Genomic DNA, 12,289 nt, shown 5'->3' on the forward strand with positions numbered 1-12,289 from the left:
GGGAGGAGGTTTAAGGACAGATATTGCAACTCCTGCGGTGAAATTACCTGTGGAGGGGATGATATAAGAAAATAACTGCAGATGCTGGTACAAATCGAAGGCATTTATTCACAAAATGCTGGAGTAACTCAGCAGGTCAGGCAGCATCTCGGGAGAGAAGGAATGGGTGACGTTTCGGGTCGAGACTCTTGTGGAGGGGATGATTTGGGTGGGAAGGGATGAACTAAAGAGTTGCAGAGGGAGCAGTCTCTGCGGAAAGTGGAAAGGGGTGAAGATGGGAAGATGTGATGGTGGGATCATTAGGGAGGTGATGGAAATGTCAGAGGATGATCTGTTGGATGCGGAGGCTGGTGGGGTGAAAGGCGAGTACCAGGGGAACCCTGTCCTTGTTGCATCTGTGGAGAGAGGGAGCAAGAGCAAAACTCTGGGACACAGAAGAGACACGAATGAGAGATCCATCTATGGCAGCTGAGGGCAAACCACGTTCACTAAAGAATGAGGACATCTCATATGGAAAGCCTCATCTTGGAAGCAGTTGTGGCAGAGACGGCCGAATTGAGAGTCGGGGATAGTGCCTTTGCAAGAGGCAAAGTCGGAAGATGTGCAGTCAAAATAATTGTGGGAGGCGATAGGTTTGTAGTAGATGTCAGTCGATAGCCTGTCTCCTGTGATGGAGATGGAGAGAGAAAGAGGAGAGAGGTGTTAGAAATAGTCTAGGCAAATTTGAGGGCAGGATGGAAGGTAGTGGTGAGGTTAATGAAGTTCAGTTTGGCTCACATCATCTGTAGCTAACAATTGGCTTATCAGGAAAACCTCCTTGCCTGTTGTTGGCCCTAATTTGCGCTGTTTTTTTCTCACTTCCAGTTTCTCCCCGCCCCCAACCATTATAATCAGTCTGAAGAAGGGTCCCGACCTGAAATGTCACCTATCCATGTTGTCTAGAAATGTTGCCTGATCCGCTGTTATTCCAGCATTCTGTGTCTACCCTTCTTCAGACTGATCGGACTAAAGGAGAAAAAGCTGAAAATCCGAGGTGGGGATGGGTTAAAGCCTGGCAAGGGATAGTTGAACACAGGTAAGGGGGGGGGGGGATTGGCAGATGGATGGAGTAAGTGACAAAGGCTAGAGGTGAAAAGGAAACCAAAGGTTGTCAGATAAGCAGAGAAGAGGAGTGAAATGTAAAGGTAGAGGGAAGGATATGGGTAGAAAGGGATGGGGAAGGGAACAGAGAGTGAATAAAAAAAGAGATGGGAAACTGGGATGGAAGATAAGCGTACAAAGGAAGGAAAAGGAATAAAGTGAATGTGGGGAGGGATTTGGGAGATAGTGGGAGAAATGAGTGGGAACCAAGATGAGGGTGGGATTAAGATGTGGATATTACTTGAATTTGGAGAATTCAATGCTCATTTGTAAGTATTGGTTACAAATTGTAAGCATTTGTAAGCTAGGTTGTAAGCTAAGCAAGCAGAAAGTGAGGTGCTGTTCCTTCAGTATGCCTGTGGCTTCATGGTGGCAATGGAGGAGGCCAATGACTGAAACGTCGGTATGGGAATTGGAAGCGGAAATAAAATGGTTAGCAACCAGGAGATCCAGCAGGCCTTGGCAGATGGAGCGCAAGTGTTCAGCAAAACAGTTACCTTGTCTATGCTTGGTTTTGCCACTGTAAAGGAGGCCACTTCAGAAGCAGCAAATGCAGTAGATGAGGTTTGAAGAGATGTACGTGAAGAGATCACTTTATGATCTGGGAAGTTACAATTGAAGTTTGGGATTTGTTACACTATTGAGCAATGGTGAAATTGCAATTCCTTTGCATTTTGCTTTGTAATGGCTCATCTCTGATTGGCTTTAGTTGACCTCCTTGCCCTTTTGAAGTGGAAAGCACAGCCAGACAGAGTGATGGATATCCTGGGAAGGCTACGACATGTCAACGGTGAAGAAATAGTTAAAGTAAGTCAATGTTGTGATCATGTTTACAGCAGTATACCCAAAGATAATTGCGAAATCCTGGATCTCATTCAAAGAACATATATTGAACCTTCTTTTCCCCAATTTCTCTTCTTGCCATTGATCTCTATTAATTTCTGTCCTCTCATTTCCTCCCCTTATTTCTCCTGTTGGAAAATTTACATAGATATCCCATCACTATCACTCTGACATGCAACTGCTCATTTTCTCTGCACTTTCCCCATCCTTTCCTCCCCTCTCTGCACTGACTCCTCCTTCCCTCCGTACTCTTCCCTTTTTTGTCTCTGGTCCTCTTTCTGCTCTTTCCCTCCTTTGCTGAACTCCATGCCTTCTTACTCCTCCTGCTCCTCCCTTTCATTCTCTCTCCCTTTCCATTCCCCTTTCTCCTATCCCCCTTTCCACTCACTCTCATTTCCTACTCTTTCTTCTCCTCAGTCCCATTCCCCCGATTTTCCATCTCAACCTGCACCCATTCTTTCTTTCTTCCCCCTACTGTCATCTTTCCCTTTTGCTCTGCACACATCCTTTCTCCTTTTCTTTCACTAATCTTCCTTACTTCACAACTCTACTTTCCCATCTCTCGTTGTCACCCTTGCATGATCTGATTTTAAGACGTTATGTGATGTGACTTTTCAGATCTGGACAGAGTTTTCACAATGTGAGGTTGAATATAATGGAGCAAATGGTGAAATTATAAAGGTGGCTAGTGATGCACGGCATGGGTTTCAGCAATTATATAATAGTGCAAAATGTCTTATTGACTGGAGTTAAAATGGTGGAAAAAATTAAATGGACTAGGATTTGATTTTGTTCCTGGAAGTAATATCACAAAAACTCCTGCCTCTAACTATCCTTCCCCAATACACCTGAAACAAATTAATACATTTTTGAACAACCTGCCCTCCCTCCCATCAGAAAGTCATTTACCTAACTGCTGTCTGCAGAGATAGGAAAGTGTTGCAAAAACTAACATCAAGCTGGTAGCAAGACCAGCTGATAGAATCGTTAATTATTGAGGAGATATAATGTTCTCAGAAAAGATTTATAAACTTTGGCCTGTTGTATGTGCATATGATTTACTTTGTATCTCTATGTATTATTAATCCATACAACATTTCTCCCAAAGTCAATGACTATGTCATGATTTCACTGGCTCCAGTATCCCTCTACTCCTTCAGCCAAATAGCTAATAACTGCAGCTAGCATTTACAGTGCCCTCCATAATGTTTGGAACAAAAACCCATCATTTATTTATTTGCCTCTGTACTCCACAATTTGAGATTTGTAATAGAAAAAAAATCACATGTGGTTAAAGTGCACATTGCCAGATTTTATTAAAGACCATTTTTATACATTTTGGTTTCACCATGTAGAAATTACAGCTGTGTTTATACATAGTCCCCCCCATTTCAGGGCACCATAATGTTTGGGACACATGGCTTCACAGCATTTGTAATTGCTCAGGAGTGTTTAATTGCCTCCTTAATGCAGGTATAAGAGAGGTCTCAGTACCTAGTCTTTCCTCCAGTCTTTCCATTACCTTTGGAAACTTCTATTGCTGATTATTAACATGAGGACCAAAGTTGTGCCAATGAAAGTCAAAGAAGCCATTATGAGATTGAGAAACAAGAATAAAACTGTTAGATACATCAGCCAAAGCTTAGACTTACCAAAATCAACTATTTGGAACATCATTAAGAAGTAAGATTGCACTGGTGAACTTACTAATCGCAAAGGGACTGGCAGTCCAAGGAAGACCTCCACAGTTGATGACAGAAGAATTCTCTCTATAATAAAGAAAAGTCCCCAAACACCTGTCCGACAGATCAGAAACACTCTTCAGGAGTCAGGTGTGGATTTGTCAATGACGACTGTCTGCAGAAGACTTCATGAACAGAAATACAGAGGCTACACTGCAAGATGCAAACCACTGGTTAACCGCAAAAATAGGATGGCCGGGTTACAGTTTGCCAAGAAGTACGTAAAAGAGCAACCACAGTTCTGGAAAAATGTCTTGTGGACAGATGAGACGAAGGTTAACTTATATCAGAGTGATGGCAAGAGCCAAGTATGGAGGAGAGAAGGAACTGCCCAAGATCCAAAGCATACCACCTCATCTGTGAAACACGGTGGTGGGGGTGTTATGGCTTGGGCATGTATGGCTGCTGAAGGTACTGGATCACTTATCTTCATTGATGATACAACTGCTGATGGTAGTAGCATAATGAATTCTGAAATGAAAAGACACATCCTAACTGCTCAAGTTTAAACAAATGCCTGAAAACTCCTTGGCTGGCGGTTCATTCTACAGCAAGACAATGATCTCAAAAACATACTGCTGAAGTAACAAAGGAGTTTTTCAAAGCTAAAAAATGGTCATTTGTTGAGTGGCCAAGTCAATCACCTGATCTGAACCCAATTGAGCATGCCTTTTATATGCCGATGAGAAAACTGAAGGGGTCTTGCCCCCAAAACAAGCATAAGCTAAATATGGCTGCAATACAGGCCTGGCAGAGCATCACCAGAGAAGACACCCAGCAACTGGTGATGTCCATGAATCGCAGACTTCAAGCAGTCATTGCATGCAAAGGATATGCAACAAAATACTAAGCATGACTACTTTCATTTACATGACATTGCTGTGTCCCAAACATTATGGTGCCCTGAAATGGGGGGACTATGTATAAACACTGCTGTAATTTCTACATGGTAAAACCAAAATGTATAAAAATGGCCTTTGTTAAAATCTGACAATGTGCACTTTCATCACATGTGATTTTTTTTCTATTACAAATCTCAAATTGTGGAGTACAGAGGCAAATAAATAAATGATGGATCTTTGTCTCAAACATTATGGAGGGCACTGTAGATTACAGTTGTAGATTCAGTTGATACGCTCACAGGTAGTGATGGAGTAGATAGCAGTCAATATCAGTGCCATACAGCATCTCACAGAGTGAAAAATGCATTGAAAATGGTAGTGTGCCCAGCAGACACCATTCACAAGTGAAACCATCCTCCTTTACCTCTGCAATTCTTTATCAGATGGGGTGTTGACTGGGTAACTCATTGCAGAGACAATCCAACCATCGACTACTTAATGTTGAAGGGTGATTTGAAAAGGGAATTTAAAATGATATCCCTATTTCTGAAAGGTTTCATTTCAGTGTAAATGCTTAAGCAGTGGATGTCAGTGATACTGGAGAAATCTCTAAGCTAACACTTTTCTCTTTTCCAGTTTTTACAGGACATTTTAGATACATTATTTACAATTTTAGATGACAACACGGAGAAATATGGCTTGCTGGTATTTCAGTCCTTGGTAAGTAATCCAAGACATGCACTGGTATTTCATAGCTATTATCCAATGTAAAGATTATAAAAATTGCTTTCTGAATATATTAATTGCAAGCAATTCAAACTTCTGAGATTTGTGCCACAGTGCAGAGTGTAATTAAAAGAAATCTCAACATAGTAGATTGAGTTCTGTTTGATGGAAGTAGCCTCTTGAATCTTCAGCCTATTTCTCAAAGATTGTGAGTCTTGCTGAATTTCCAGGTGCACAGATAACTCACTTCCATATTGTGAACCAATAAATGCTAGCAGTCTATTTGACTGTGGGGGCAATCACGGTAGACCCTAACTTGATTCTCATCACACCGCCACATTGTAGCAAGCTTGTTGGAATAGAATCAGGAAAGGAGTCTTGACTAGCCTTCTCTTGAACAAGGCATGCGGAATTCAGCTACAATCTCCATCCTTGAAAGGTTGGCATCAGTTGAATCAGCAAAGTGAGAATGGATTTTATCTACGACCCTCTCATTTCTTGGTTCAGTATGGTAATGAACAAGGGATGACTCCATGTTTATTATTTAAAAAACAAAACTTGTAAATGTGATGAGGCTGCTGAATGTTCACTCCTACCTATAGCATTACAGATGACCATGTTGTAGGCTGACTGACAGACACAGTGAACTCGCTTACTCAACAATTACTGTACTTAAACAAGAGACAAGCTGGAGGAGTCAAGAACATGTTAACTGAAGGACTGAAACTCTGCATCAGGGTTATTGAGAGCAGACTGAATCGTTGGCTGCAGCATTAATGTGTTGAGAGTTGCATTTGTCAAAAGAACAAGTATCTTTGAAGAATCAAATACATTTCAGCGCACCATATATTTTTGATGGAACATAGATGAAAAAACATATTTGCATCATCCACTCTCCTGCATCTTTTCTATTTACCCACCCCATCAGAACCTCAACGCCAGCAAGCACATACATAGAGTACTTGACACTTACAGAGTACGAAAACCATGCTCACGTGCAGTTAATACTTGCTCGAGCTACATTATAATGCAACAAATCAACATTAGCTTCCATGTCCTCTCAATCAAAGACACCTCATGTCCAATGCCGCCTGCCTTGGTTTGATAGAGGGAGGAGGGAGGGAGGGGGAGGGAGTTGGGGGGAGGGAGGGAGGGTGGAGGAAGGTTATAAGGGGGGGTTGAGGGGGATGGGGGAGGGGAGAAGGGAGGGGAGAGGGGAGGGAGGGGAGTAGGAGAGGGTACTGCACCAATGCAGGAGAGGTTTGGGCCCAACGGGTCTACTTGGTCTAGTAGTTAGATATATTCTGCAAGGCCATATATAGAAGAACAAATATGCCAGGAGATTGCTGGATTAACACATAAAATGTTAAAGAACAGAATGCTGTGATCTGTGGTGAAGTTAACTTTGATTGCATGAACTAGCTTTTGCTGTGCTTCAAATGAGCATTTTAAGTATTGCGTGCAGTTCTAGTTTCCCCATTTACAGGAAAGATGTGGAGGCTTTGGAGAGGATGCAGAGGAAGTTTACCAGAATGCTGCCTGGATTAGAGGGTTTCAGCTACAGGGAGAGGTTGGATAGACTTGGGCGTTTTCTCTAGAACGTTAAAGGTTATGGGGAAACTTGATAGAAGTATATAAAATTATGAGAGGCATAGATAAGGTAGACAGTCAGAACCTTTTTCCCAGGGTAGAAATGTCCAACATTAGAGAGCATAGCTATAAGGTGAGATGGGGAAAGTTTAATGGAGATATGTGGAGTAAGTGTTTTACCCAGAGACTGATGGGGGTCTGGAACACACTGCCAGGGGTAGTGGAAGCAAATACAATAGTGGTGTTTAAGAGGCTTTTGGATAGGCACGGAGTGCAGGGACTAGACGGATATGGATCATGTGCAGGCAGTTGAGATCAGTTTAGCTTGGCATCATGTTCGGTACAAACATTGTGCACTGAACGCTGTTCTGTTCTATATTCTATAACAGCCTAGGCAGGTGCATTTTGTAAATGGGGTACACTGCAGCAATGTGTGGAGGGAATTAATTATTAAGGGAGAGGATCCATTGCTTGTGCAGCAGGCTGCTTTGCCTTGGATGATGTCAATCTTCTTGAGTGTTGTTCAAATGCTCTCATTTAACAAGTGGAAAATCACATTTTTCCTTTGGAGAAGGTGGAAATTATCTGAGGCATTGGGGGGTGAATTGCTTGCTGTTCACCCCCCAATACTGTTATAGCAATTGTGTTCATGTGGCTGCTCTAGCTGAGTTTCTGATCAATGGTGTCCCCATAGCTTGTTGGTTTAGGGAACTGTGGCAATGGTAGTGTTGTAGGATATCAAGTGTAGGTTGTTAGACACTCTTGCCTTAGTCATTGCCTAGTACAATTAGGGTGTGAATATGAGACCCTGCCTGAATGTTATCCAGGTTGAGTCATTATGAATGGAATTAAAAATCATGCAATTATTAATGAACATCAAGGCTTCCAATTTTATTAAGGAAGAAAGGCTATGGTTGAAGCAGCTAAACATGGTTAGTTCTAGGACACTGTCCAGAGGAATTCCTGCAATGACATTCTGAGACTAGGGTGGCACAGCTAGTACAGCCAGTGCCTCACAGCCCCAGAGTCCTGGGTTTGATCCTGACCGCTGACTGTGTTCTCCCAGTGACAGCATGGGTTTTCTGCAAGTGCTCTAATTTCCTCTCGGATCCCAAAGACGCATGGTGGCCTGTGAATTGGCCACTGTAAATTGCCCATAGTATATAGGTGAGTGGTAGAATCTAGGGAGTGTTGAAAATTATGTGAGGATATTAAAATTGGTTAGTGTAAATGGGTGGTTGATGGTCAGCAAGGATTTGGAGGCTTGTTTCCATACAGTATCTCTCTTTGATTGCGATGATTGATTTCAAAAAAAATAAATCCTTTTTGTAAATTATGCCTCCAAAAATTGGTGTTTTCACTTTCATTTCAGTTCAGTTTTACAGCAACTCCTCAATGCTACTTTTGGTAATGTGCTCCTTTGACAAGTGCAGTCATTCTGTTCTCAACTCTTGATTGCAGTACTAGACCACATTTGACCCAAGACAGTGATGAAATTCAGATCCATGTAAATCTGGACAAACCTAAATTAGACATCAAAAAGCAAATTATTGGCAAATAAGTGTTGCTTAATTGCACTGTTGACAACACTTTCCATCACTTTGAATATGATCGAGAGCACTCTAACTAGGTGATATATATTCTACTTTCTGTGAATCTTGGGCAATTTTCTACATTATCACGTGGATGCCAGTCTTGCAACAACAGAAAGAGCTTGGGTTCATACAGTAGTTTTGGAGCAAAATCCAGTACAAGCAGCAAATGAAAATATTGTTGAATGGAAGGGAACTAACTAAAAAGGGAACTACTCTGCTCAAATTTTATTAAATGTTTGGGGTCATACCCTGCAAAAAGGAAAATGTTTTTTGGAGGTAAATCATCCTGGTCGTAAATGCCACTGCTACATGGCTGTCACGTGAGAAAGCAACCACATTCTGTGCCTAGAATATATAACTTGGACACTGAATAATAATAATGAAGATTGTGGCCCATGAGATTGCAAGGGTATGTTCAGTATGGACAGGTCTATGGCTAACCCTGCTCAGAGTAGTATGAATCACAGGTGATATCAGCAGACTAATTCAGCCTCAAAGCCGTAGAGCAGAGACACAGGGCCTTCAGCTCACCGTTCATGCTGGCACAATGTACTTGCACAATGGCACAATGTACTTCATCCTGTTTTCTTGCATTCAGCCCAAAGCCTCCTATGCCACCATGTTCCAAATGCTCGGCTAAATAGTGTTTATATGTTGTGAGAGCATCTGCTCATACCATTCCTCAAGCAGTGTTCCATATTTATGAAACCCTCTTGATGAAAAAAATCCCCTCTAAATCTTACACCCTTACCGTAAATCTTTTCCCTCTGATTGTAGACATCTCCACTGAGGAAAAGAGTCTACCCTGTTTATGCCCCTTTTAATCATATACTTTAGTCATGTTTTTCATCAGCTTTGGTTGCTCCAAGGAATGCAACCAAGTCTATCCAGTTTCTCTTCATAAATGAAAAGCTCAATTGCAGGTAGAATCCTAGTGAATCTCTACTGCACCTACTCCATTGCAATCACAGCCTTTCCACAGTATGGCAACTAGAACTGCACACAATGGCAACATGTCTGTCCATAGATGAATGAAAGTCTCTTGTATGCCTTGTTATCTGTAGTACTGCTGCCTGCAAGGTTCCTCGAGCATGTATGCCAAGGCCTCCTCTGTTCCCCAATACTTCCTCGGATTCTCTCATTCATTGTGTATGTCCTAACATTATCAGTTCTTACTAAGTGCATCAGTTCACATATTTTGGATTAAATTTTCTACTATCACTTCACATATCTTACCAATATCAATACAATTCTGTAACTGAAGATGAACCTCCTCACTCTCAACAACAACACAAATTTTCATACCATCTGTGATCTTACTAATCACATTAAAAAATACTAATCACATCTGGAAAATGTAGCATGAATTAATCATTCACCAAGAAGGTTTGAATTGAAGCCATCAAATGGTTTCTCCAATGTTGTTGCAGAGGCATATTCCTTGGAGCAATCATGCTCAGCTCATGGGGATGATCCACCTGAAGGCTGTAGCTCAGGGTTTTGTGTTTTGGCTGGATGTTCACCAGGGCAAGGCTTGTTAGTGCTTGTTTGGTGTCTCAGAACAGCTGTTATCAGGCGCTGACACAACTCCCGTTGCTAATGCTACACGGGAGGGTTTAAACTAGATTGGCAGGGGGGTAGGATCTCATACAGGACAGAGGTAGGTGAGAGGTTGGAGGTTGGTATGGAGGGTGATGAGGGAAAGGTTAGTGGACAGAATAGGCCGATGAAAGGCGGAGAGCGAGGAAGGAGGGTTGGTTTAACTGCACATATTTTAATGCAAGGGGCCTGACAGGTAAGGCAGTTGAGCTTAGAGCATGGATAGGTACGAGCAACTGGGACGTTGTAGCCATTACTGAAACCTGCTTAAGGGAGGGGCAGGACTGGCAGCTCAATGGTCCAGGGTACAGGAGCTACAGAAGAGACAGGAGTGAGGGAAAAAGAGGAGGGGGGTTGCATTGTTGGTTAAGGAGGATGTTACGGCAGTGGTCAGAAGTGACATTACAGATGGTTTGTCTAGTAAGGATATATGGGTGGAGCTGAGGAACAAGAAAGGGATGATCACCTAGTTTGGCGTGTACTACATACCCCCGAATAGTCAACGGGAATTAGAAGAACAAATGTGCCAGGAGATTGCAGATAGCTGCAGGTCAAATAAGGTTGTTGTCGTGGGGGATTTTAACTTTCCCAATATTGACTAGGAAAATCATAGTGTGCAGGGTTTAAATGGGGTGCAATTCCTCAAAAGTGTTCAGGAGAGTTTTCTCAAGCAGTAGGGAGAGGCCCCCACATGTGTGAAGGCAACACTGGATTTAGTATTGGGAAATTGGGAAGGGCAAGTTAATGAAGTGCTTGTGGAGGAGCCTTTTGGGACCAGTGACCACAGTTCGATTAGGTTTAAGATATGGATAGGGACAGAGAGTGTTAAAATGCTCAACTGGGGTAAGGCCAACTTTGAGGGTATGAGTGAAGGGCTCGCTCAAGTTGACTGGAGTAGGTTATTTGAGGGGAAAGGAACATTGGCCAGGTGGGATGTTTTTAAAAGTGTGCTGACAAAAGCTCAGGATAGATAAGGCCCTGTGAGAGTGAAGGGCGAAGCAGGAAAATGTAAGGAAACTTGGCTGATGAGGGAAATTGAGGCATTGGTCAAAAACAAGAAGGATGCATGGGACAGGTATAGGCAGCTGGGATTAAGTGCATCCCTGAAGTTTTGGGAACTAAGGAGTAAACTGAAAAACAAAAAATCATCTCCAGCCACACAACTTTGCATAATAAATTCTTAATGCTCCTTGAACACCCAAAATTTATCAGTCCCACACTGGCATCCATGTCTTCAATTATAAAGGCCCTAAACTCCACAATGCTTTCATTAAATACCTTTATTTTTGCTTCTTCAATCTATCTTTTTATATATTTAATCAAGCACTTACAACCCTGCCTCTCTTTCTTTCTCTCTCCCTTTTCTTCCCAGGTGTTCGTAATAAATTTGCTGCGGGACAGCAAGTATTTTCACTTCCGGCCCGTGATGGATACCTACATTAAGAAGCATTTCTCTGGTGCACTGGCATACAAGTGAGTGTAATTACCTGATGACTCTGGACTTACTTCCAGAGTTCACTAATAACATCAGGTCATGTCTCCAAAATTGGATTTCTGCCACAACTTTCTGTAAAGCTCATCTCCAGTAAAATAATAATTGAAGTCAATGATTTCAGTACAGTGGGTCAGAATACACTGGATTTGGCCCACTGCCAAAAATTACCCTCCATGTCCCATAGGCTCATACTTGTGGTGGATGTGGACAGTCAAACTTGCTAATTCTTCTTTCTCTGCGGATGGGTGGTGAATTAATAAAGGAATAAAAATACAGTATACAGATGCAGACATAATTAAAAGTCAAAATTATTAAATAAATACATAAAAGCGAAATAATCCAAAAAAAACTTACCTTTCACTTTATTGCCTAAATCTTTGTCCCACAAGCAAATCAGTAAGATCTCAGATCTTTTACTAGGAATTGACACAGAATCTGAGAGACAATTCCCTGGTGGAGTAATAGACCCCAGCAAGACTGGCATCACCATTGGTTTAAACATGGAATCCATCTGCGTAATGTGGTGAATTCCATGTGGATTGGCTAAATCCAATAGGATTCAAACCAATGTTTAATTTTCTGAAAAAGAATTATTGCAATCTCTATCATATGTAACATTGTTTCTTCTATCCTGCTGTTCTTTCAAGGATTGTTTCATATGATTAATTGCTGGGTGGAGTTGCAACAGAATTATGAGATGTAAAAGGCACAAAAGGA

At 41.9% G+C, this 12,289-nt stretch overlaps 1 protein-coding gene across 1 annotated transcript in view; it reads left to right on the forward strand.

Moving 5' to 3' along the window:
• The window catches only part of dock3 (dedicator of cytokinesis 3), a 262,260-nt gene that overhangs the window by 246,829 nt on the left and 3,142 nt on the right, over positions 1-12,289 (forward strand). The window contains exons 20-22 of the mRNA XM_078413752.1: positions 1,850-1,947; positions 5,204-5,287; positions 11,450-11,550. Coding sequence (XP_078269878.1) covers positions 1,850-1,947; positions 5,204-5,287; positions 11,450-11,550 — 283 coding nt within the window. The remainder of the gene's footprint in view (positions 1-1,849; positions 1,948-5,203; positions 5,288-11,449; positions 11,551-12,289) is intronic.

This window comes from Rhinoraja longicauda, chromosome 17 (assembly GCF_053455715.1).
Source record: "Rhinoraja longicauda isolate Sanriku21f chromosome 17, sRhiLon1.1, whole genome shotgun sequence".
Lineage (NCBI taxonomy): Eukaryota > Metazoa > Chordata > Chondrichthyes > Rajiformes > Arhynchobatidae > Rhinoraja > Rhinoraja longicauda.